This window comes from Solea senegalensis, linkage group LG11, assembly GCF_019176455.1.
Source record: "Solea senegalensis isolate Sse05_10M linkage group LG11, IFAPA_SoseM_1, whole genome shotgun sequence".
NCBI lineage: Eukaryota > Metazoa > Chordata > Actinopteri > Pleuronectiformes > Soleidae > Solea > Solea senegalensis.
Window position 1 is genome coordinate 10442800 of NC_058031.1, and position 27734 is coordinate 10470533.

Here is a 27734-nt window from a genome sequence, read left to right on the forward strand (position 1 = left end):
TCAATTTTTTTTCAAAGTTGCCATTTGAAAATTTACTTTATTAAACATTTCTTTACAAATAAAACTGTAAAGAAATGTTTTACAGCATTTGTATACACGCAGGGGTGACAAACGTACGGCCCGTGGGCCACCAGAGGGTCCGCATTACGATTAGTTTATAATCATACTATACAATTTCAGATACCTGTGACATGTGTAAATAATTCAATTTCAGGTTGTTCATAATATTTTATTTGAAACGATACTTCATTAAACGTCAAACAAAGGAAAAATAATTATAAGGCCATTTGTTTCACCAGTCCAGCCCACTTGACACCCCTGGTATACAGCATTTAAAAACATCTCAACAAGCAGATTATCATTAATCAACCAAACATTTGAATAATATCAACAGAAATAACGTGAAGATGTTTTGTAAAAACCAAGCAGCAGCAGAGCGGTATGTCACCTGTAACCTGACCGCAGCACAGTAGCTTTGTCTGTGCTCACTTCAGATGTGGTATGTTGCCTCTGGCAGTAGAAACCAAACACTTCCACTTAATTCCAGGAGAAAAAAAAATAGATACAGTCTTTTTGTAAAAAAAATAAAATAAAATAAAAAATGAATGTTGAATAGAGGAATACAAGTCCTTGACTTAGCTCATTTTGAAAAAAATACTTACCTGTTATACTAAGTTATAACTCATTCATACGTTCTCATATCACACGTTCATAATTATCCAATGAATCGAGTGAGAAATCTCTATTCTCTATAATCTCTGAGTGTTTCTTCCAAATGTCATATCAGTTGATCTCTAAGCAGCTGGTTTTATTGTCAATCTAAGTGAGCGTCATCTTAAAGAGAGAAACATGCACCCGAGCTGAACTAGTAGCCCACTCATATTTCCTGAATAAGGCTGACTCAACAGGACAGCGTGGGAAACTCGAACTTTTACAAACACTGGTTTTTGAGCGGTTATAAAAAAATAAGAAAAACAGTTTGTCCCGAAACAACTGCTGACAAGTGGCCTCAGTCTGTTCATAATAAGTTTAGTTTGAAGGCCTGCACAGATGCAGCACTTTTCATTTATGGTCAGTCACTCAAAGTGAAACAGATCAAATAATAATGCTAATTATTATATATTTGTGTTCAAAGATTTAAAAAAGAGCTGTATGTACGTCAGTTAGGCTGAAAAAACCCACAACATTCTCTCTTTGCTGTGTGAAGGCATCCCTGATATGTGTGTTTTTCTTTAATACGGACTGTTTTCAGTGGGACAATAGTTCATTTTGACCCACATCCCTAATAACAGTCAACATTTCAAGATCAAGAATGAAGAATTCTTGATTGTCATTATGCATGCATGTGGTAGCTCTCGGCTTCAGGTCATACAATAAACTTAAATACAACAACTTGCCCCAAAATGATAGATATGTTCAAAATTAGGAACACATACGCACAGCTATTGTTTCCTCACATGAATCTGTCTTCTCTTATGCCCTCAAGTTCATGTTCATTAAAAAAAAGAAAAAAAAGAAAAGTGTTTCTACCAACAGAAGTTGCTTGGCAACTAACTCCCCTGACCCGTTTGCCTTGTCTTGCATATCCTGACTGATTACCCTCAAATGCATAGAAAACACATTAGTTCAGTCAGCCATACGGTGACAAACTTTACATTACTGTCATAATACATCTGCAGCTGCAAGGTGTACTATCTGTATGCATGCATGCGTGCTCTTATACATGCACAAGGGATTTCATCCTGATTTCATCATTATGGGCCAGTCAGACAGATGGAAGAGGCTCAGCTGAATTCATAATCTCTCTCTCTCTCTCTTTCTCTGGCTTTCTCTCCACATGAACACAAAATCAGACGTGCACGCATTGGTTGCACATGAAATATAAATTATTTTTATTGTTCTCTCTGGCTAGATATTGACATCTTTCCTTCAATATCATTTTGAGACAACAATTAGGTCACACAGACTTGTTCACTCCCCTCTTGCGACCCATGCAGTGTGATATTTATATGTATGTGTGTGTGTGTGTGTTCAGCCAGATGGGCTGTGAGTTCCACTCCGCTCAAGGACAGTGCAGTTTTGGGAGTGACTCAGTGAGCTGCAGACCAGAGGACCTGAGCCAGCCAACACACACTGTGAATTCACCAGTAACGAGAATAGTGGGGCCAGGTTGGGAATAGGGTTTCAGATTTTTAAAGAGATCTGATGTTGCTAACAGGAACTGTAGACTACAGTATACTCTATAGCAGTTTGGTCGAGAATCAAACACTGAATATGCATATTTACAAATCTATTTACAAAGGCTCCTGAGAAAATGTCAGGGTAAACTTTGAGTTGCTCTCGCTCAGGGGTTGTATGGGGAGTGTTGCACGTGGGGGGTGGAAGGTGGAGTGAGTGATGGCAGGGTTAAGAGAACACAGGGCGCTGATGCATACTCCGCATTCCTCAGGTGTTGCTCCGTAATTACCTCTCTGTGAAAAAAACATGCACAAAGCCACACTTTATAGGCAAACCAAAGGGCAGCACCCAAGAGAGGCTGTTAGGGGAGATGTCAGAGACAGATAGGGGCTACATTAGCCACATGTATTTATTTATTTGTTTATTTGTTTGGAATGAGTGAGTAAAACCTGCAGGTGTGCATGTAGTGCACGCAGTGTAGCTGCAGCCGCAGATTGTGGCAGTCAGCAGCAGCTTGATTCATGCAGTGATCCATCTTCTCTCAAGGATATGTGCAGGTTGGGTAGAGGCTGTAGCCAAGCAGACCTTGGCGTGTGAGATTAGTGGTGCGATACGGATGTCCAGTTGCAAATTTGGTGGTCGTCACACACAAGATATTTCTTAGAGCTTTGCAGACAGGTGGTAGATTCTTCCGATCCTCCCATTCTGCTTTTCCCTGGTTTCTTTCAGATATGTCATCACTTTCAATTACTGTTGAAGATGAAGCAGGTTCTCCCTGTCCGTGAACGCGTCTCCCCCCACTTTGCTCTCTTTGCCTTTGCCTCTCTGTGTCTCCTTGGCATGCTTGCTCAAAGCTGAGGGATTGTGTGCAGATGTGCCTGGAGAGAGTCCAGCCATTCTACCCTGAGAGAACATGTGGTCTGGGAGTGTTTATGCTGGCACTCTTTCAAGCTGTCTCCCACACAGCATGCTGGCGTCTGTCTCTCCTGGATGACAGTGCTCAACCCTCCTCCCACAAAGGGGGCATTCTCAGGTTGAAGCAACACCAGCAATCATGTTGATTCACTGTGTTGACAAACAGGGGACGCTGCAATGCAAATAAAAAAGCAAACACATTTACTTATATATATATATATATCTGTATGTACATAAACCTCTTTCCCAATTAACATGAAAGGTATTATTTAATTCAAGAAACCATAGTTCAGCTGCCAAAAAAGAAACACATTTAAAATGCAGCTATTCTAATTATGTTTCCACAACACTGCCTGTTTTTTTTTTTGTTTGTTTTTTTTATCCCAAGGGTCAAAAATATGTTTGTGTTTTGGAACATCATGCATGGTTTTCACAGATTTCTTACATATTTCACATTCTCCCCTGTGATTCTGGCTCTAAGTAAACATAAAAACATGAAAGTCCACTTTTAACCAAATGGAACTTTGAACAGAACTTCCTGTGACACTGAGTCGTGTTTCATGAATCTATTGTGTCAAATTGTTAAGTTATGTTAATGAAATGAAAAAAAATCTCTCCAATCTCTAATATAAGTATTCAGTGCCCCCTGCAGGCTTACATGGGTCATGAGAATACTCAGTCCTCAATTCATAACCAGCATTTGTTGTTTTTTTTTTTTTTTAATTCTTTATAATCAAATTTACAATTTCCTCATAGATTACAGATTATCTTGATAATTTGCTGTCATACGTTTTGCAAGATATTTTACACAATGCATGTGAAATGTGAAGCTTTAGAAATTTTTCTCTGGAGTTTTGAAAATTGCTTATAAAAATAAATATTTGTGTGATAAACCTGGGGAGATATTGTAGATGGGGTCTGTGTCTTAAGCCAAGGTTTATGTATATACAAATACAAATATAGTTGTTTTGCTATTATTTTCCCTCGCAGCTGCGAAGATCTTAATTTTCCATGTACCACTAGGGGGCAGGTTTTAGTGAAGAATGCAGTTTGAACAGCCTACCTAACACAGGCTCTCTCTGCTTTCTTCTCCATAATGATTTGAAAACTATGGATGCAACACTGTGGCTATGCATGACAAAGAGACACAAGAAAATAAATCATGAATTCATTTGACAGTTAACAGGCAATCATTTATTATCAAAATTCAACCATTTGAAAGTGACAACACTGTAAGAATAACAACATTTAAAGTAGACATAAACTATAGGTCATAATAGAAATTATACGAATATTATGTTAAGCAATTGTTAATGAGGCTGGGTTAACTCACAAAGTGGGCAAATGCCAGTGATCATTAGGCAAGGTAATATTATTCCATCACAGAAGTAATGTGAAGCTGCAAACTACAACAGCAAACCGCAGTTATTTTCTGGATTAACTTTTGATAGTTGTTGTTTGAACAATATTCCCTTCTGTGCTGTATGGTCTACGCATGGTTTGGAAACTTGACAGTTCAGTCAAAAGGCCAAATGGACACATTTAAAGCCATGAGGATGACACATTGCACATTACAGTTCAAAGTACACATACAATTTCATTCTATGTATATTGTTGATGCTACAGTCAAATGTCCCAGTTTGGGATTAATAAAGTACATATTTTCAATTCTATTCTATTACGGAAGTCCACCAACACTTGGATTCTTCAAGCTATTTCCCAACAAACCAAATTCATACAGACACTCATCTCAGACCCGACCTACTGTACGTCCTCCTCCCTGGACTCCAGCTTCTCCCCAAGCAGACACAACAATTTAGCTTTACCTTTGTGTTCAGTAACACACAAAGAGGCCTTGTTACATTTGTCTTATTGCTATCCTGTCCTATGTTACCTTAACAACACTCAAAAACAAAATCGTTTATGCTTCATTATAGTAGACTTTATATGTTGCGCAGAGAAAGTTTTTTTTGTTGGGGGGGTTGTTTTTGTATAAAATTAATTAAAAGATCTCATTAACTGGTTAATTAATCAACTAATCATTCAGCTGTGTAGTTAGAGTGATTAGTTCACGAGGATATAATGGAAGTGACATGTATAGGGAAGGCCACTAGGGGCCAGAAGAGCGCTGTTGAGCCAATTTGTCTGATCCTGGGGCACCAGTTGCAGCGCCACTCTCTCTCTCTCTCCCTCGCTCTCCCTCTCCCACCCCCACGCTTGTTGAAAAAGAGCATGAAATAGGAGAAAAGGAGGTGTGTTGGAGCATGCGCACAGCGCGCTCGCCGCTTTGGTTATCCCACTTTTGAGGAGCCGAGCGTTACGTCACAGACTCGTCCACACATCCACACTCACACGCACACATTGCTGGAGCTGGAGAGGTCCACCATCCACTCATGCAGCCACAAGCACGGGGAAGAAGCATCAGCGCCGCGAACGAGCAAAAAACGCGTGTACTTTTCTTTTTTTTTAATTTGTTGAGCTCGGCGCGGAATGAGCTGAGCCGAGCCGTGCTGTGCTGAGCGGAGCCGGCGGCTGCAGCGCGTCCCTGCGAGAGGACAATTGTAGTGGCATGGTGTGGTGAACCAGAGGGAGAGAGAGCAGCACTGAGCACATCAGAGTCATTATTAATATTGATATTAATATTCCCCCGTGCATCATGTTTGAATGCCGATGATCAATTAGAAATATACATGACTGTGCTGCTGCTGCTGCATTGCTGAACGCCTCGCCGAGCTACTGTATCCAGTCTCCATTGATTGCTGAAGCCCGTGGAAAGCCGTGCAGAGCCTAGCTGAGGGCGCAGCCGAGCGGACAATCACACCCGAACCACCGAGGCGGTTCGGATGAGGCGGTGGATCGGGTTGTTTGCTTCTAAAAATCCAGCCAACTTCCCCCCCATTCCTTTCTAACAGCAGTGGCAGCATCGGGCATCGCTCTGGAGATGGCGATGAGGTGCTTCTACTTGGGATTTATTATACTCTACTTGGGGATCGTCTCTCCTAACGGTGCATCCGTAGGTAAGAAGAAGCCTGTTGTTGTTGTCTCGAGGAAAGGAGAAGCACTTTTTTTGTTCACAGCAAAACATCAGTGTGTGTGTGTGTGTGTGTGTGTGTGCAGGCCTGTGCTCACCAGAGTTGTCTGTCTTGTCTTCATTTCATAATAACAGTGTGTGCCACAAGCTGTGCCTCCATAATTAAGAAAGCCTTTAATCAGAGAAAGTCGCGCACAAATGAGCAGTGGCCTAAAATCTGACTGCGTTTCTTTGTGTGTGTGTGTGTGTGTGTGTGTGTTTGAGAGTGAGATCTCCTGTCTGTGTCTGAGCAGACAGAATGGGCCTGTGAGGATGCCAGACACACTGAGCTTAGTCACACTCTCAGTTGCAATATCCAGCAGCAGCAGCAGCAGCAGGTAAAAGGCTATCGCAACGCTTTCACTCGGGCTGAGCTGCAGTGTTCGTTTCTGCTGCGACAAAATGGCTATATCAAGATGAATAAGAAAAGCCTTCAAACCCTGACGCGTGTTCTCGTGTGTGTACGGCGACAGCTGATTTGTTACCATTCAAACACCAAAAAACATGCTGCTGCCTTTTATCCCCCAGAGTCAGAGCTGCACGCTGGAGTTTCACGTTAAACCCGCGGGAGTCTTCAGTCAGATCAGCTTTCATGTTTGTTTTCACTTGCTTGACACATAGGAAAACAACAGTTGCCCATGAAGGTATAATCCTAATGGCGCGGCGTGTTGCCTGAGAATCACAATGTTTTAGTCACAGACAGTGTCTGACTCTGAACTATCTTCTTTTGTCCTAGTTGCTCATTAACAGCCTAATAATGAGACACTCCTGTATGTTTCAGACCTGTTGAGCTTCTAGGTTTTAAAACCAGAAATCACAAAAATGAAGGTCTGCATACATTATGACTTATGTAAGTGACATAAGGCTATATATCAAGTCACACATAACCTTATATATAGACAAAAACACTTATTTCAGCGTTCTAGTCCATGTTCACTTTGATAGTCTAACATTAAACCCCACAGTTTTGCCACTTAAGTCAGATATTGTGTCCTTCCAAGCTCTTACATAAGATACATTAGAGTTTTATAGAGGTTGTTCAGAGTGAATGCAATAGGTTACATGAATCTGCAGGCTCCTCCCACCTCCATCAGTGTGTAACATCTGGACACAGGGAGACCATTAATCCAACTTAGATGTGACTGCATGGGGTGGGGTGGTGAAACAAAATTCAAAAAAACATTTTTTTGGGGGGGATATTTTGCGAGAGAGTCAGTGATGGAAATGATGTGTGTGTGTGTGTGTGTGTTATGTCATTACTAACATCACATTTAGTGACTTCTCTGTTTGGATCAGTGTTTGTTCCAAAGGGTAGAAAAGTGAGTGGGTGCAAATCCTGAGGTCAGTCATTTGGAATGGATTTGTCTGGATCACCACAGCATGAATTAATGAATGGGAAAGGATTAGTGACACGAGGGTCATAAGGCCACAGTTAACAGTTAAACATTGGACAGACCTCATTGTTTGTCATTGATCTTTGATGCCGGCCTTAGTTTATTATTATGGCAGTTAAAGGTGTCATCCATTAGACTGACAAACACCAGAAGAAGGCAGAACAATTGGTATTTTTCACAGATGCAGTTAAACAATCACAAAGGCTGCAGTTTAATCGTTTGATTTACGATTGTTCAATGTTTACTGCCAATTTAAAGAAACAATCCATATTGTTTACCTTTTTAAACCTTTTAAGTTGTTATTTTGATGGTGTCATTTGGTAATTCACAAATCTACTACACAGAGATATTTAGCTGAAGCGTAACAAATGACCGTATATGTCGTCGGAAAAAATGCTATTGGATATTTTCTCCAAATTAGTTACTGCACATCAACTAGACATGCATGTGTTTTGCATTGATTATTGGCATAGTTCAATTAGCACATCACATGCAAGAGTTCTAAGATTATTTGTAGTTTCCTGCATGTCATGGAGCCGAATGTCAGCCGCATATTAACTTCATGTTTGTTCAGACGTCGGTGCTGGATGATAACTCTGTGGCTATAAGGTTCTATTCTAAACAACCTTTGCAGGCTTTGGAGTTTGTGAAAAGTGTAAATGTGGGTCAGAGGCTAAAGAGGTTGAATTCCTGAGGAGCCTACACGCTGCTTGCCTGACCTTTTTATTAGGACCTGACTATACATTTTCTTCAGAACTGTCACTGGAAACATCTGCCGGGGGAAAAAAATTCAGCATCCTTCACACAAATTCAAAAGATAATAATAATGGAACTTGGATAGAAAACTGCAGCTCGTCCAAGTGGAGGCCACCGGAGAGTTATTGTAACACTATGCACCTGAGGTTATCTGTCGTCTGTGCTCTTTGTCAGATAACACGGATAATCCCTCCAATATTTTTCTGCCACTCAGACGCCTCTCGCAAAGAAACATTGAATAATAAAACAGAAAGCATTTGGCATGAAATGCAGCCAAGTGTCCAGTTCTAATACATTCTTTGGCTTGGATTTGTGAAATTTGATGTAAAGCTCATGTGCAGATGTTTTGCATTTAGGGCCCAATCTAGTGAAAATATTTGTGAAATGATAATGGCAGAGGGATTTTTTTCTGAAAATATCCCCTTTAACTGTGGCTAGAAAGTGAAAGCAGAACATAAACGTCTTCACTGTTATTCCCTTGCATATATGTGAGGCGGGAGACCGCTGAGGAAAGAGTGTTTGTTAATTGTGAATAGCAGGGGGTTTACTGTAAGTGGTGTTTTCTCTTATCTTCATCACCGTTTTCCCTGTGTAGCGTCTAAGACCCAGAAAAGGAACAGAACTTCTTTAAAAAGACAGAGAGTGGGTGGGCGTGTGTTTTAATGCTGCTTTCCAGAATTCATTCAATTCATTGGGTTTTTGTAGGAGATTAAGTTAGGCTATGCCAATGCTTTTCTGCTTTCCTTCCTGTCATTAATATAATGACGTATTTTGAACGTGCAACATATGAACAAAACCCCATTTAAGTTATGGAACTGATGTGTCTTTCTATGCACTTCATGAAGGGAGTACACTGTGTTGTTCAAATGTTCCGAAAGATTTCAATTTGAGCTCAAACCTGTGAGAATACTGGATTACCAGCTCATGCTCATGTATGTCTCAGATTTGTCCAGTGTTGCTGACTTAGTCAATCAGTATGTTTACATGCACCCTTTAATTGACCATCGGCCATAGTCCGACTAAGACAGACAATCGGACAACTCGCAGAGTGGAAAATCGATTCATTGGCCATGTATGTCTGACTCAAGGGCCGCTTGGTTGGGGCCACTGGATGGTAGTTGAACATTTAACAAATATTTACTATCTATTTGCTTACTGTGTAGAAAATGTGGTAAAATAAATCTATTTGGTTGGACTCATCTAGTTTCCAGAATTTCCATGAAGGAGATATGGCCGTGATGAAGGTGTAGTGTTGGTCAGCTGGCTGAGTTGACTGCTGCTTTTTCAAAATAAAATGGTGAAAACCATTTCAATTGTTGGACCACTTTAGCCACAAAAACAAAACAACAGCCACTGAAAAAAAAACAATCAACCTTTTGGAGAGACCTCTACGACTGGCATCCAGATATATGAACTCTCAGGTCTTAAACAACTCTGTCAAGACTGAAGGGTTTGTGTCATGAAAATGAAATGGGCTGATAACGAAATGTACGCCACAGAGTACACAGAGCGCCAACACACGTGTACATGGAAGGTACAACCTTACAGTCTGCCACACGGTGGTATGATGGCCATCATTGTTGCCTCACAGCAACGAGGACACTGACTGAGGTGGTCTTGCAGTGTGTGTGCGTGAGAACTCTGGCATCCTCCCACAGTCCAAGGACATGTAGATTGGGGATGAGATTAATTGGACAGTCAATTGACCAAAGATGTGAACGTGACTTAGGGTTTGTCTTTGTGTGTTTGTCCTGTGATGGACCGCTGACCTGTCCAGGGTGTACCAGGCCTTTCGCCCCATGTCAGTTGGGACTTGCTCCAGCTCTCCCCCCACGAGCCTCAAGAGGATAAAGGGGTTGAAAATGAATCAGTGAATGAATGCGCCTGCCAAACTGCGCTCTTTTGTTCATTTGTTGGACTTTCACTTTTATAAAAACAATGTGAGCGAAAAAAAGCCTTAAGGAGAGTTACATCATCCATTGTAGTATCTGCCCTCATTTTCAAAACATATGACGAAAGTTAATGAAAGACAGTATTATATCCTTTTTATTTATCACACTCTGAAGTTTTAGGATTTCTAACCACTGAACGGAGAGGTAATCTGTTAAATCTATGAAGTGGATGACTGCTCATTTGTGCACTGGTTATGAGTCATTTCTTGCAGTTAGTGAGCCAGGAATGCTTCTCCCCTCTGCCCCTCTCAGAGTGAATCTAATGAGGTATTTATAGAGATCCACTCACATTAAATCACAGAAACATTTAATCCTTCATCTAAAGTAAGCAAAGCACGAAAGCCAGCCAGAAGTTGCAGTCACTTTTTTTTCTTCTGTGGGTGCAAAGACCTGTTAAATGCTGTCTCCTCTTAGATAGCACCATCTACAGTGCTCATAATACATGGATTCTTGCTTACGCGATGACGGAGAAATCGCTTCAAACTTGACGTCAATAACGCGATGTAGTCGGTTTGCTTTTTTCCTCACTCGCAGAAAGACTCGAGGACGACCCGAGTTCCACAGTTGAGGTACAGAATGGGAAGAAGTGATGGGTGATGAGAAACAGTCATAGTTTTATTCCCACTTTCTACTGCCGCAGTCTTCAGATTTATCCATTTGTGTCATTTCACATTCCCATTTGTCCTGTTATCTTTAAACGGCATTTAATAGAAACCATGCTCTATTGCTCAGCCAAGAAACGACTCACGAGACGATTGGGTTGGTTGAGTACGACTAAGTAAATATCATAATATGTACCTTGTTTGGGGAGTTGTGCCCTGTGTCCATTTGGATGACGGTCATGGTCATTGTGGTGTTTGTAGCTTAAGTGTTTACACTTTGAATATGCACTCGCTGGCAGCCCTGCAGCTAAGACACTCGAGCAGCGACGAGATGCTTCCAAAAATCAAAGCTCTTGGTTTGCAACGGATTGTCTTTTTGAGGCACAGCTATACACATGAAATCAATTAGAAGGCGCCGGAATGTGCTGCACGTATATGGAGTTGATTTGTAGAGCACGGATGGCCATATTGAGGGAGACAGATCGCAGGGGGGAGCGGGTCAGTCAGTGTTGAGTCCCAGCTGGTGATTCTGTCTGCAGGCCTCCGTCACTTGGCTGCTGAGTTAGTGCCACAACACTATTTATTCACCATTCCATCCCATAGAGTCCCTTTCAGCCCTTTGCGATTGTTTTGCTAAAGTTTTATTAGCTTTGATTAGTCATGTGAGTCTCTCTCGTTCTACACGTGTGCATTTGTTCATGTGCTCGTGTTAAATGCAAGGCTCAGGGGTAGAATGTAGATGTACATGTCAACCAATTTGGACGTTTAACTTTCATACACGCAATGTCATTTATAACATTGTGTGTGTCTCAAACTTAGGGTGCAAGTATTTGTTCAGTACGGGTTCAATGATCCCTCAAAATCAAGGTCTGAACCTTGAATTTTGAACCTTGATTCAAACTCTGCGTTATTATCTATTTGAGCGTTTGACACATGCAGTTGAAAAACGTGAAATATACAGATGCAGTCCTGAATTTAATACTTTTATGACTTAAATACACAGCCCTAAATTATGTGTCACCTTTTTGGAATTTAGACTATTCCTCAAAGTAAGTGATTGAAATCCGTTGCAAAACTGAATTGCTTTACCAGCTGATTGTAGAGAATCAAAAAAGTTCTATGTAGAATGTTTAGAAACCAAAAATGAAGTGAATGAAAAGTGCAACTGAGGACATTTCCACAGTTCTGTCCTGGGACAGGATTTCAGACTCTGTGCTCATAGTTGGACTTTCTCAGTATAAAGATGCCACTCAGTAAAACCTGTTGTAACTACATCAAGTTTCAGGGCATTTTATAATAAAACATTGTTATTATTGCTGTGGTTGTTTTTAACCTGTTAAAGATATTTATATAAGTGTCATTTTATGTGAAAAATACCTTGCAAGGTTGTTGGTGTGAATTAGAAAAACGCTTGAGGGTTTCAACAAAGCCTGCGAAGCTACTTTTCTCATTTTCCACTCTAATTACATACATTTGTGCTCTCGTAGATACACTCAGAACGGCTATTTTTATCAGGTTATCTTGATGCCGACTTGATCATATGCTTGTATTACTGATCTTACTAAAATCATAAGCAACATCACGTGAAGTTATAATTATTTTGTGATCTACTGCCTCCTTAATGGGATTTCCTACAGTTAAGTCACTGCCCTGAGACCAAGTTGCTATTCATCTGTGGCAGGAAATGCTTTAGTTAGAATGGCATTATCAGCGGAGAACTCTGTGGAAAGCAAACACACGGGGGCTTATAGGAGTTTTTGTACGTTGAGTATGAACTTTTAAATGGGTTTGGTGTTTGCTGTTGGGCCAAACCCAAGAATACATAAAATAAAGGCCCTCTTCATCCTCTGTTGCAGTACTCAACTGGTTTAACGTCCCAGCCTGATTTGGACTCTCCAAAAATTGTCAGCATGTTGGCAGAAACTTTGGGGAAAAGGCGACTTTGCAGACTGAATTAACAATTCACATCTCTGTCTGAGATATTTTAAGTGGGCTTTGAAAGAGGACTACTGAGAGGGAAGGATGCCAGTATTCCCCCCAGTCTCTAACCCCTCCTCAGCCACAACCTCCAATTAGGCTCAGAGGTTCTCCCCTCTGTGGTCATTTCATGCTGGTGTGTAATGCAATGATAAAATTAGAAACCACAATGTTTTATTTCCAGTTTTATGCCTACTCACAGGAACAACTGGCTCAGCCCAGCTGCCTCACTCAGGGACCTGAGGGGCTGAGGGAATGCCTTCACTTAGCAGAGGTTTCTGTGCATGTCTGCATTTCATCTCCGGGTCCAGTCAGTGTGGCTGTTTGTTTGGTTGTGTAGGCAGATTAAATTGAACATAAATGCAGGCAAAATCCAGTGTATTTACCAAATGTAGCAGGGCATTAGTAAGCTGAAAAACCCCCTAAATTGGCCTCTAGCCATATATTCACCAAGTGGTTATCTGTGTGCATGTATGCATCTAAACATCAGCTCTATCTTGCTCTCATGTCAGCCACATGATATTTCATATGGCCTCTGTCTCGTGGCATCTTATTGTCTTGCATCATTTGAATTCTGTTTTGTAAGTTTTGTGTGAAGAGAAGAGTGGGTCAGCACAAACCCAGCACTCTCTTAATCTCCTCATATATCTAGGTCTTATTCAAATAATGGGAGAGCTGTCATCAGACCCCTAAAACTCTTAAGTTTCTAAGTGTAAAAAACCCTTATAGTTAGATGTCTTATAGTTCGACTTACACGTACGCTTCACTGTCACATAAACGGGCACCAAGGTCCTAAATCTTTAGTCCTGACAGTCAACAGGAACGTGATTGCAATGATCCTCCAGCCTCATGCTCTCTTGAGATTTCAGTCACATCCAAGCCCCCTCGCGGTGCACCCCCACATGGCCTGACTGCCCTCCCCAAACCCCTCTCTGCCTGCCAAGTACGTAGGGAGAGGAGTCATCCAGGACGAGAGAGAGAGGGCTTGGTCCCTGCAGAGAATCACAATTAGACCTTCAGAGCTGTCCTTCCCAGAGTCTTTGCTGCACAGAAACGCAGTAACAACAGCCTCCTGCTGGCTGTGGCCATCGTGGTTCTTTTATGTATTTCCACCCTGTTTTTATTTTTTTCCTCGCTAAGGGAAAAAGCACCTGAGAATTTCATCTTTCACTGGTTTTGACAAGGCAACGCTTCATGACTGATTATTTTCATGAATGAGCTTGAAACTGTACTCTGACTCTTATTGCACACATAGTGTAGTGTTTCAACCTTTTCTGCTTAAAGGGCCAAATTCACCTCTAGTGATGTATAGCCAGGTGGTTATAGTTTGGTTTTTCCCATCTTAGGTTTCGGCCTCCAGTTGCATTGATTTTCAATAATGGTGATTAATTGTAAAAGTACAACAGGAATGGATATTTCTCGAAACAGTGTTCCTGTAAATCAGAATAATGCAAGGAACCAATTGTGATTACTTCTGATTGGAACTACTTTTTCATTCATTCATTCATTCATTCTTTCATTCACTTATTTATTGTGTTCCACAAGAGGGTTGTGAGGCTGCTGCAGCCAATCCCAGCTGACATAGGGTGAAAGGCCGGGTACAGCCTGGACACATAGAGACAAACAAACATTCACTTTCACAATCATATCTATGGTCAAATCTACAGTGCCCAGTTAAGCATGTTTTTAATACCCGGAGAAAGCCCACGCAAACATGGGACGAACATGCAAGTTCCATGCAGAACGGCCCTTGTTCTGACCTGGTTGCTGCAAGGCAACACCGCTAACCGCTACTCCACCATGTGACTTGAATAAAAATCTATGAAAATGGACGATTGAATGTTGTGAGCAGTACAATTACATTCATTTAAATGATACTGTGGTGGCAGCACACATTTACCATACCACAAGTGCTAAGTGAGAACAATTTTTTTTTATTTTGGACACATTGACATGAGTGACATGTTCAGTGTTGACAGACTGTGTGGGTGGAGCTCTGTGGTGTGGCCGAGTTTAAGCATGTCAGCAGGATCACACAGCTGATCATTGAGCATTGCTGTGGTGCTGCTAGCCTGTGGTACACCTCAACAATCTGTGCCGACTTACTGCCCAAAACTACTGTGCTCTGCACTTTCCCATGGGTCTGACGGAGATTGAATGCCCAGTTATGTCTGTGCCATGTCACATGAAAGAGTCTCTGTGGTGAGAGTTAAAAAACACCTTCGGCGTAATAAAAAAAAAGAGCAAAAAGAAATTAGATGTTCGTAAGAAGCGGGGAAACAACAAACAAACGAGGACTAAAAGGCACCACTGTCGGTTGTAAACTTGTAGAGGAGTTTTTTCCTGAATAGAGTGTGCCTGTGGGTCTTTTGCTACAAAAACATCATTGTAAACTTGGGTTGACCCTTGCATGTTGCTTTACCCTTTTCAGTTAAGATCTATGCTACCTCTAACTGGAAATTTCCTATGTGGATTCTGCGCTGGAGAGAATGTGACAGATGAACCGATTTAAGTTTCCCGTTCACCATTTTCCTGATGTTATTTTCTAGATCCGGTGCTTGTGTATTGCATTTTTATTTATGAATACATTTGTGATTTAAACATGTTCCCAAATGCTTTTGCTTCTCATGATGACACATCGACTCCCCTGTTTTCTTTTCCAGTTCCCAAAGTGGACAACCATCCGAAAAACTGCAGCACTAAGCAGTTTGTATGCAAGGACCAGGTGACCTGTATCTCCAAAGGCTGGCGCTGCGATGGAGAGAAGGACTGTCCAGATGGCTCAGACGAATCACCAGATATCTGTGAGTGTGCTTGCAGAAAAGTACATACTAAAAGTGTCTCTCAGCACGTTTGTGTCCTCATGTTCTCTCCACACTTTTGGTGGAGTGCCATGAGGATTATTGCTCAATTCACTCCTCCACTCCGCAAATGAACCATTTCGTTATGGTGTCATCGAAATCTTGTTGTTGAATTGGCTGTGAGAAGACATCACATTCACCCCCTCTAAAGGGTGTTGAAGAGACAACAACATACTGTTCAGACGGTTTCATTTTTGTCTGAATAAGAGGATGGGTTATGCCCTCATTTAAGAAGGACACAGGCTCACAGTGTGTGCTCTGGCTGCTCTGCTGAGTTATAGCTCTAATTATGTGGCCGTGTTTAGTCTGAATGTTCAAGGATGTGTCTGCTCTTGTCTGGACGTTGGCAGGATGTGCACAGTCCCTAAGAGTCTTGTCCCGGCCACTCACTCCTGTCTGCTTCCCCATCCTTATATTCCATCCATAAACTCTCCCTGGTAAAAGCCTCCCCTCTGTTTATATGCAGGCACTAATAGTGATTTTACAGTCTGCATGTGCCACACCTTACATCAGTCATGCTGCAAATATTCTTACAATAGTCTGGCGCGCACAAACAAGCATGCTGACACCAGCATGCATTCAGGGTCTTGTTATTGTGGGTGAACATATAATTGAGCATTAATTATGATTAAAAACTAGATCTTATTTATAGCTGGTGAAATTGCTGGTGCTCAGATTCCCAGGTTTTCCTGTGTGTCATATCTAGTCTTATTTGGCTTTGAGAAATGTTTTCTGGGTTAGGTCTAAAATAAGCTGCTTTTAGACGTGGACTGAAGTTATATGCAAAAGCATGAACGTCTGCTTAAGTTGCTATGGACATTTTCCAAAACTTTTCCTGCCCACCCCAAGTTTCTTGGAAATGTCTGAGTCTGAGACGGGAGTAAAATCACAGCAGCATATTAGCTCCTGCCTGCAAAAAGTCTCTTCTGTTATCCGTGGCTCCACTATGTTCATTGATTCACACCTATTTTCATGTCAGAATTCAGTGCTACCAGCATAACTCTCTTAATAAATTAAGAGTTTAGCTAAAATAAATGACGTATTTAAGAAGAGAAGAAAATAAGCTATTGTTATATTGCAAACAACACGTATTTTACACAACAAACCTGCAGCCATTTGATTTCTGCCATTTCTTAACATTTGAAATGAGTGATGTTTTCATTCATTCATTGTCTACCGCTTTATCCTCCACGTGAGGGTCGGGGGAAGCTGGAGCCGATCCCGGCTGACATAGGGTGAAAGGCGAGGTAACCCCGGACAGGTTGCCAGTCCATCACGGGGCCAACACACAGAGACGTTCAATTAATACTGATACTTTCATGATCGCACTATTTTCAGCATGTCTTCCCAATGACATTCCAATTTTCTCTGTGTTCTTTGTCTTTCCCTCCTGTGGATGTTTGCCTGAGAACCTGAGACTCCATCTTTGTGTGGGATTACCCCACAGTCTGGCCACCCTGTAAATGAAACTGTCACTGTGCAGACAGTGGATGCAGCCAACACTGAGCTTTAGCTCTTAAACTGGGGCCACACTGGATGTGTGAGCACTGCCTTGATGTCACAGAACATATTTCTTTTCTTTTAGGCATACGCACACGTTAACTGATTCGAGCAGCCACACTACCGCATGACTCTTTGTGGGAAGAGACCTCGCCCATGTTCGATGCAAGCCGCGCACGTTTCAGTGCAAAATAAACCGCTAAGATCGTCTTTCATCATAGTTTCAATGTACCAGTTTCAAAGTGAGAGCATTTCCCTGAATCCATGCATTTTTCCCAATAAAGTATTTGCATAATCGTCAGATGCACAGTTTCATGAGTCCTGGTGATAAGCTGAGTAAAGGGGCAAATTTGCATGCTATGTACATATTCTGGCATTTTCAAAGTTGAACCCTATGTAAAACATAGCAGACACACTCCCTGTGTAAACAACAGATGGATGCAAGATGCAGCAGAACAATGAATCAGCCTACAGTGCACATGCATACACAGTGGGGCCCCAGCCTTAGATTCTTTATCATATCGCACGTGAAAAATGAAAATCACACTCTGGCCGTCTTATATTTTGTTTTTAGTAAACACGTCCTGGTTTGTTTACAGTGATTATGAATTCACTTGCTTTCAAAGTGGTGGGCGTTGTAATGGGGTGCTTTTGTCTGGTGAGGATCTTTGATCTACACCTCTACTACCCATGCTGGAAGAAAGTATACTCTTCAGTATCACACTGCCTGGAGGTCTAATTGCCTGTCATTTCCAAACCGTTCCTCTGTGCTGTAATTATGCGGAGCAGCTAAAGACAGGCATCTGCCACAGAAGTGGCGTTGTAACGTTGCGTCACATGAAACATTAATGTCCTGGGGTTGAGTGGGTCGTTTTTGCGTGTTAGCGTCCTTAGCCTTTGGGTTTAAAAAGAAAAAAAAAAGCGATGGGAGAGTGTGTGTGTGTGTCTGTACATGGATCTGCATGAATTGTTTTAATAAATGGATCAGTGGAGGTGTGGGCAGGTTGCCAGCTGTAAGGACGTCATAGCCCTCAGACCCCCACCTGTGCACCACCCTCATATTGCCCTGAGTAGACACTCAGATAGCCATCAGCAGACGGCCTGTACAGGCCCTGTCTGCAGGTGTGACTGTGTCATCCTCTCCCAGGGACTGCACTGACCACCCCCCACTCATTGCATGGCTTCAATTGATTTCAGCCGAGCCATTTCACCTCAATTACAGACAGGCTTAGGGCTCAGGAAGTTGTTGACACGTGCCTTCAGGGCAAGAGTTTATGCTCTGTGTCTCAACGACGGTGCTCAGCGTACGACTGCTGTTCTTTAAACCTCCTATAGCCGACAGGACCCAGGAGCCAAGATATTCTTTTCATCTGTGTGTGTGTGTGTGTGTACATGTGTGAGAGCAGAAATAATTCCACAGTGCATACCCTGATGTTGACCATAGCTAATGAAAATATTAAATAGGAGCTTATCTCCAGATTACATACTTTTGCAGCAGATTTTTGGGGTGGGGTCTGCGTGCATGCTGAGAAATGTGTGCTGCTGCATGAATCAGCATGAATAGAAGGAGCCAATAAAAGAAAATGGCAAAAAAAACATTGTGAAATCCAGGCTGGTATATTTGTTGGACTGAAGTGGAGACTGAGTTTATGCTCTGTCACCAAGAATTGAAGTTTTAAAGTTTGGCAGGAAGACTTGGAATGATGGTCCACATGCTAACAAGTAAACCTGAAATCACCTTATACTAACAAGTAGTTGTAAATGTGGTAGTAGTTGCAGGAATGAATTATATACTCCACCACCTTATCAGAAAACACGTCCGTAGAAATCTCTATCATTTTATACATCTAGACAAATTAGACTGTATCAGTTTGACAATATAAAAAGCTATCATTGATGCCTTTGTTGTTGCAATGCTGTCAATGAGTTATTTCTACCCACTCGTATGAAGTAATGAGAGATAAATGGCTTTCTTCACAAAACTGAAAAGATTTGTTTTGAACATTTTGTTGAATTAATTGTTTATGGAATTTGTCTTGAAAAAGAAAAGTTTGTGGCAAAAACAAAAGAAAATGCACAGAAGACATTTGACACATGGAAGGACCTCTGTGGCCCAATAAACTGCAACTTTCAGCTGTTTGTCTCTGCTTTTTAGTTAGGGAGAGCTGGGTGGGCAATGGTAATGGGGTCATGACATTCTGGGTTTGAGTCGGAGCTTTTACTTTTTACTGCCATAGCTTAAATTACCAAAGCGTTGTGGAAACAGAACGTTCATGGTGCTCTTGTGTAAAATAAAAGTGCTGTGTCACAACTTGCATGCCATTTCACTGTTCTGTTTGAACAGTGCTGTAAAAAACAAAACAAAAAAAACACTCCCAGTCTGTTACTCAAGTCTGTGTGCAATTATGATTCATTATTGTGGTCGTGCCAGCGAATGGGAGCAGATGTTTGCGTAAACCCTAGCATGTAAGCCCCTTCTCCATCATGAGAAGTCCATGACAGAATCTCCTTCAACTTCAAAAACTGTAGACAACCTCCGTCGGCTCCTAGTTCTCTGTTCGAATCTTTAGCCCCTGGTTTAGCATGAAAATGTCCACAGGAGGACTTCCAAGCAGGGGGTGAAATGCAACTCAGGTATGCAAATGCTCTGCCTTTCTTTTCCCATGCAGTGTTAACCACTTTCATTCAGCTGATAACTCCTTTTGTTAACACTTGCAAATAAACCGCTCCCCGTGCCGACACTTTAGAGTTGGCACTTTGTAACAAAAACAATCCAGACGAGCGTTACAGTTCTGTTCTGTGAGGAATAATGAAAAAACCTGAAAATGTACAGTATATCACGTGACCCTTCTGGTACACTGGGCATGTGCGTGTGCTTCAGTTGTTTGCTTTGTTACAAACTACTACTAATGAGAGACAACAGTGACTGGAAACTGGGAACACTGGGACAAATGTGGTAAAGTGAAATTTAAAGTAGCGGAATTTACTTCTTTACATCAGCTGTAAAACAACAGTCCGTGAGTTTTCAAATGAAAGCTGAGGCAGCAATGTTTTCAAACTTCCCCCCCAAAGTATTTTGAATGGCAGCTGTATCAAGAGCAAAATCGATGTTTTTAAACAAAAATGGAAGGTCTGATGTTATAGATTGAGTTATCATCTCCAGGCAGCTGCCTGAGGTGGTTGTGGGCCAACAAGGTTATCTGCGTCTATCACTTGCCCTTAAGCCCCCTCTGACCACTCACCAGCTCAGCCCTTTGTCCATGCCCGTCATGCCTATCCAGAGGTGCAGGAGTGGTTGGATGGGATGAAGCAATGGGGATGAAGGGAGGATGTTACAGGGGAAAAAAAAAACCCTTTGTGTTGTAGAAAATGAGCAGATTAGCATTTAAACTCAAGAGCAAAAAAGAAATAGTTTTGTATTGCTCATAACCTTTTTCTATTGAAAAGCTCTTTACAGGAGACTGGGAGGGAGATCCTTTCATAGCCTATAATCAGTAATGTACTGTAGCTGTACTTGCAGGGGGCACCAGGCAGGGATAGGAGGGGTCTGCAGATGCAGTGGTTGACACACTGCTTCCACAGAGGAAGGAGCAAAGCCCTGTAAATCCCTCTGGTCTGCGGCCCTGAGCCCTACTCACCGGCCTATCAACAGACAGAGAACACGGGGCTTTCTCACGCCACACAGGAACCACTTCCCCCTTTTCTGCTGTCTCCTCCACGCCCTGTCTCCCTTTTTCATTCTGTCCTGTGTCCTTCTGTCTCCCTCTCTGTCTGTCAATGCAGCTGGAGACATTAACTCTTGTCGTCTCTGTTACCCCTGTGTTCCTCATATCTCATCTCCAGTCTTTCCTCTGGTGTAATCACCTCAGGTTTTCCCTTTGTTACTGATGGCGACTTGGTTTTGGTAAGATGTCTCTGCCTGCTGCAACACAATCTTTCCTCGGGATACATTAGAGACCGCCTGCTGAGCTGACCAGTTGTCTGACCAGTGGTTGTTTCACAGCATTATTACACCAATCTGCGAATCATATGTTCATTTATTTACAGCCATCTGTCACAGTATTAACTCTGATCTCCATATCATTTCTTTCTTTTTAAGGTTGAGATTTTTTCAACCTTAAGTAGAGTTTTGATTCACTCAGCTCCTCACACACACACACACACACACACACACAAACACAATGACCACAGACACATCTGTATTATTAGACAGAGATTTTGTTATTACAGATGTGACAGCTGTGCAGCCCAGGCCCAATCGTATGTGGTCACAGGCGATTTTTTTACCATGTGCTTGCTGGAGTACATGCAGCCATTAAGTGTGAGTTGGGAGAGTGAGTCAGTGGGGAGGCCGGCCTGTCACCCTGCACAACATGTTCATTTGAGCTGACAGCAAACTTTATGGAAGTCAGTCAGGGGCTGCCATGGAACCCAAAGAGCAGGAAGAAAGGGAAGCTTTTATACTCGGCACAAAAGATCGACAGGGGATCCAAATTTAAGGTCATTGCATAACTGAGGACTGGGGGATGGTGGGGTCTGGAGGTGTTGGAGGGAAACACTCTTTTGTAGAGACTATCCTCATTTCCCAGCTCTGATTCTTTGAATGGGTCAAATATGTTTCATGCAACCCAAAGCCACACACGAAGGATAACTACTGCAGTCTGTGGGGAATAATATGTAGCATTACCGACACCTATTTTGTGCACAGTGGAAATGAGTAACATTGTCCAATGTTATCTTGCAAGTACTTACAAGTAAGGCTGAACAGAGGTTTGCTATTATGACTCATAATCTCTAATGTTTCAATCATGATGAATCACTCCACTTATTTATGTAATCTGACATTCATATGAGAAAGAAACAGAGAGAGAGAGACAGAGAATTATTGTAGTTGGACATGTTTGGTCAGAGATGGTCTTCTGCATCCCTTGTCATCCCATCATTCTGATGCTCTTTTTGTAATCCGGCAGGTTATCTCGACTATGTCTACACGCCTAAATGCAATGCGTTGCTGCTGTATGATTGGCTGATTATACATTTGCATTAATGAATTGAACAGGTGCACCTAATAAGTTGGCAGATGAGTGGGCAAAGACCGGTATGTCATAGTCATAGTGAGTTATATTCATTAAGATTACAGTCACAGCAACTCCTCATTCACACCATGAAAAAGGGTCGATAAATGCTAAATACTGGGACTGCAGTGTATGTAAAACATGCCCACATTGTTTATTTAATGTTAATCAGGCTGGTTGGCTTTTCCATTATACACTTCTAGCACCACTTGGATCTACTCGGCTCACTTAAAAAAGCACTTGGTACCAGGTTCTATCCCTAATGGAAACATTATGAAAACAAGTAGAGTTGAGCCGAGTAGTGCTAGAACAGTATATGCTGGTATCCCCTAGATGGAACAGCTGCTCTTCTTCTTCCTGTGCCAAATGTATTAGAAGCGAATTCTCTGTTTGAATGTGAAAGTGCTGTGGTGGGATCATTGTGGAAGCTCGCGTCACTTTGAGGCACTTGTTTGAGTTTAGTAACCATGTTTTACTTTATGTTACGTGTGTGGGTATTTATATCTATTTATATATGGATAGTGAGGTCTCTGAGAGAATACTCTTGGTTTCCTAAGTGAATGTCGACATGCAGGCCAATGGTTTCCCCTCATATAATTAATGATCATTCCACATGTCTCAATATTTATTTTGCTGAATGAGGATATACAATATATCTGGATATACTTTGTGTGTGCCAAATGACACACAGGTACTTTTATGACAGACAGTTGCACAGTATCAAAATTTCTTATCAATTCAAATGTTCCTTGAAGAAAATTAAAAAGTACGTTATTGTCCTACAAAAAAAAACAAAATATACACTTTTGTATAATAACGTAAATAATGCTTAGGTGCGCCTCAGACACAGCACGCTATAGGACTCTCTCATCATAACTGGGGATTTGACCGCGAGGCTCCGCCTCCACCTCTGCAAAAGTCCAGCTTGTGCTTCATAGAAAACAATAGATTCTCATAACAAGCAAACTTAACTCAGTCGGTTTGATGTTTGCAACTGCAACTTACCACTTCTGTCCCGGCCTGTGCCTGTCGCCATGTGGTCGCTACATGCTGGAGTAGTGAGCGGGGGAGGGACGGGTTGTGCTCATGGCTCAGACTCGGGGAGAAAGCAGGAAAGCTGTGGGGCAGGGTGAAGTTGAGGGAGACCCACAGGGAGAGAACTGACTCTAAAAGTGTGATTTTATGAAAATATATGGATGTGTTTTCAAAACTCGATAATCTCGCACAGCCCTGCTATGCGCGGTAGGGTCTAATGGGTCAGCCCATGGCCTAGTGGCAAGAGAACTTTGCTTGTAACCGGATGATTGCCGGTTTGAATCCTAAATTGACCCAAGCCATCGGGGCCACTCCTAAGGAAGGTTGTGTCAGGAAGGGCTTCATCGCCAAATCGAATATGGTCTGTGGTGACTCCTAGAGAGGGGAAAAATAATGTATAGTCTAATCAAAGCTGATCAGAAAACCTGTTTAATTCTGGGCTTTTCACCAGAATTTAATTGGCATTCACTCTGCAATTCATGTGGGTTTTTAATTGGCTTTGGCTCCAGTCAGCGCCATTGGGAACCTTAGACCCAGGTAAACGGGCTTGTTTCTTCTTCGTCTGCTCTATTTTCACCACCTGATGTGCGTTGTATTGTTATATAACGCTACAACGCACATTCCAGCATAGCCGTTAGCCTTGATGTTTGTTAGAATCCTTACTTTTTAATACTGTGGATGGCACTTTTGTCATCAATCAAACTATTTCAGTGATTTATTTAAAGAGAGAGAGAGAGAGTAAAATATGTACCACCATAACATTATCAATGAGGGCTTCGATGATAATGATGTGGGTGTTTTTTTATTACCCCGATTCGTTTTGTGTGGGTGACACAGGTGAAGGAAAGACCTCCGGGTAGAACAACCACTGGCAATGATAATGGTGATAATCACCCTTTATAGGGGCTTCACAGGGGTTTAAAGGGTATACCTGCTCATTTTAGTGTGAAAGAGGCTTTAGATATTGAGAGATGTCTATTCATATCCTCTAAGATTAGTTTCAAGATTACGTGCGATGTTAATGACAAATAAAAAATACTCCAGACTCTTGGTTACAGCAAAGTCGAAAATCCAGATGGATAAAAGCAGATATAAGGGTCAAAGGAACCGCATTCTGGCTGCATCAGCGTCTTAATATTCAAACTCCAAAGGACTTTGTGAATGTGAGATTCTCAAAGAGGCATCTGTAACAGGTTTGCACCTCAGGCTGTGCATATGCAGATATCATGCACCGAAATCCTTTCCAAGCACTGCACATAGCACTCAGAACTCCACAGCTCGTTTACTGTGAAGGAGGGTGAACTTTATTTTCTCTGCTTATAGTGTTTTTCTAAATGGGTCAGCAGATGTCGGAGAGAAAGCGAGGGAGAGAGGGAGAGAGAAAGGGAAAGTGAGGTGGTAGAGGAGGAGGAGGAGGAGGAGGAGGAGGAGGAGGAAGAAAAACAGCCAAAGCAAACTTTGGTCTTTAGTGTGGGTTGAGAGGAGAACGAGAGAAGAGTGGGAGAGAGAGAATGCGTGGAAGAGACTGCACGATCTCAGATCACAATCTGTTCACTGTCTTTTAGATTCCATGTATCCTTGTTTGCCTTCCACATATGGCAGAAGATCAAATTACAAACATTGTTTCTTGCTGTGCTGTAAATACAGAAGGCATACAGTAACTGCATGTGTGCACTGAGCACGTGAAAAGGGCGAATGGTTTTATACACCAGGCGTCCGTCACTTTAAACATACTGACACGTTAAGTGAATGACATTCATATTTTGGGGTCAATGTCACCTTTTTAAGTCCTTTTCTGTTAGTGGGAACACTCGGACAAGCCTGAGGATTGACTAGGGCCTAAATTGTGATGGCTAGACGACTGAGGTCAGCATCTCAGGAACAGTGTGTTCTAGAGATTGAGTGTTTCTGGTATGCAGTGGTTAGTACCACAACCAAATGTGGTCAAGGGAGGCACAGCTAGTGACCTGACAGCATCATCGTGGGCTCCACAGACTCACTGATGTACAGTGTGCGCTACAGAGAAGCTACTGTAGCACAAATAGCTGGAAAAGTGGAGGTAGCCGTGATAGGACATGACACACAGTGCATCCACTGCCAAAAGCTCCTTCAGTGGGCATGTGAGCATCAGAAATACATCACGGAGCAACGGAAGAATGCGGCCTGATCCTGGTGAATCATGTTGTCTTTAGTCATGTGGATGGCTGAGTCACTACACAGTGTACCTGGAAAGAGACAGCAACTGGATTCACTCTGAGAAGAAGTGCAGTGTGTTTTGCAGACCGCCCCTTAATGGGAATCATGGCAGTGGTTTCAGCCACAAGGGTAGTGCACACCACTAGGCTGCCACATGTAATAGGAACCATTTGAGAAACATGACAAAGACGTCACATTCAATTCCTAGAAAAATAACCCTCATAACTTGTATGCTTTTGAGCATCTGATGCTAAATTGTTGGTGGTACAACAGGACATATTTTAGGATTCTGTGGTGTCTCTAAGTGGCAGATCGTGTTAATGATGTGGCTCATCATTGTTACCAGGAGAGACCAAAGCAAAAAACTGATTTTTCTTTGTTTTTTTGTCCTCTTTACAACACAGACTACATTCACTGAACAACCTAAAGCCTCCTGTTGTGAATTGTATAGAAGTTCAAAGGAGTTTTAGGTCCTGACTAAGATTAGCAGCCGATTGACTTGTAGTCAGGCAAAGTGACAGGTAAACATAGAACCTTGTGTTATCTTGTGCCCCGACCTACATTTAAACCCACGGAGGACAAAGTAAACCTCTCAAATCAAGTAATTGTTCAGGAATCGTAGTTTCTGTCTAATCTGAAACCCACTGTTGCCCCTGATTGAGGTCCACAGCACACATTTAGTACATTATATAAGGCAGGTAGGTCAGCCAAGAAGTTCCAACATAAATACTCTTGATACAGATCTCTGGCCACAACATTAGCAGTTAAAAATGAACTTTTCGGTACTCACTCATTCATAAACTATTTGCAAATGTCCCGGTTTCTAAAAGTGTGACCCCACTGTGGCTAAACATTCCACTTGAAGGAATTCAGACTCATTCCTAGCCAATGTCTAACCTTTTATTTTTGCAGTCTCCTCCTTGTTGTTACCATGTTGAAAGTGAACATGATAACAGCATATAAGTCATCTGTTGGACCATTGATTATACGTTCTTTTGTTCTGTTGTGTTTGCTTACACGTGTTTTATTTGTGTTGCAGGCACGCACAACAGAGTCAACCAGTGTCCCGTCAACGAGCATGGGTGCCTGGACGTGGATTTGTGTATCCATATGAGCAAGTTGTGCGACGGAGTCCCCGACTGCACCGATGGCTGGGACGAGGGTCCTCACTGCAGAAGTAATGAACCGACAGAAGCTTGTGCACCACTCTCAGTTTTCCCCAAAACACACGTAGAACTGATAGTACCGTCATTTTGTCTCTCCCTTCAGTCCGACACAGACAAGAGTGCTGCCTTTTTGCTGAGGGTCAGAAATAATCAACCAGCCTCTGTTCTCCAGACTGCCATTTTCTTGTCTTCCTATCCAAAACTCTCCTCTGTTAGGCTGTTTAATGATGTGCTCGGCTCTGGCTTGTGCATTACAATGGAGATTCTCTTTCTGGGAGAAAAAGTAATTAATTTATCAATCAGCTCAGCTGTGAGAATGTTTTCCCAAATCCCTGCTGGAACAATGTGCATTCAGGCCAGATGCAGCTTAGGAAGAATCCCATCAAACTATTAATTAGGGACTGCGGAAGAATGAGAGATGGGATACATTTGGGCCATAGTGTTGTTCTTTGTTGCCGCAGACAAAGGAGCTAACACTAACTGCCTTCAGAGGATTGCGTCAGTATTCAGCAACCGCACGAGGTAGTCCTCCCGATAAAGCTGTTTGATGCTCTGCCTGTTGTATACAGCGGCTATAACTCATATTGCAATCCATTTTAATTTTTGTTTGTTAATCATTATCCTTTTATCAGTATAGGAAATCACATTAAAAACAGCTTTAAAGCAACATTTGGTGCTTCTGTTATCTCAAATGGATTTAGCTTCCTTTTGTTTATCATCTGAAATAGCATATTCTAATCACTTAAATACATTTATTGTGTATTTCAAGTCTCCTTCTGTCCATTCACTCATGGCATTTATGAGTTTTAATGTCAGGCATAACATTAGCATTTCAATGGTACATCTCAGATCAAGAATGAATCTGTACATCCTTTACACCGGGTTAAGTTATAAGAATGTGTTACGACATTTAAGTGCAATAAAACCAAGAGAGCAGGAGATATGTCTGAACCGATGAAGTGGACAGTTGTACAGAGCGTGTTGGAGTCCCACACTGGTCATCACTGTTGGACAAGCCTTTACACAAACGCAGCAATGATGTCATCCAGTCACAACA

At 42.0% G+C, this 27734-nt stretch overlaps 1 protein-coding gene across 1 annotated transcript in view; it reads left to right on the top strand.

The window, feature by feature from the left end:
- The first annotated feature begins 5346 nt into the window (after window positions 1-5346).
- The window catches only part of LOC122777495 (low-density lipoprotein receptor-related protein 1-like), a 57884-nt gene continuing 35496 nt past the window's right edge, over window positions 5347-27734 (top strand). The window contains exons 1-3 of the mRNA XM_044038786.1: window positions 5347-6110; window positions 15508-15648; window positions 26551-26688. Of these exons, the coding sequence (XP_043894721.1) occupies window positions 6035-6110; window positions 15508-15648; window positions 26551-26688 (355 nt within the window). The 5' untranslated portion in view covers window positions 5347-6034. The remainder of the gene's footprint in view (window positions 6111-15507; window positions 15649-26550; window positions 26689-27734) is intronic.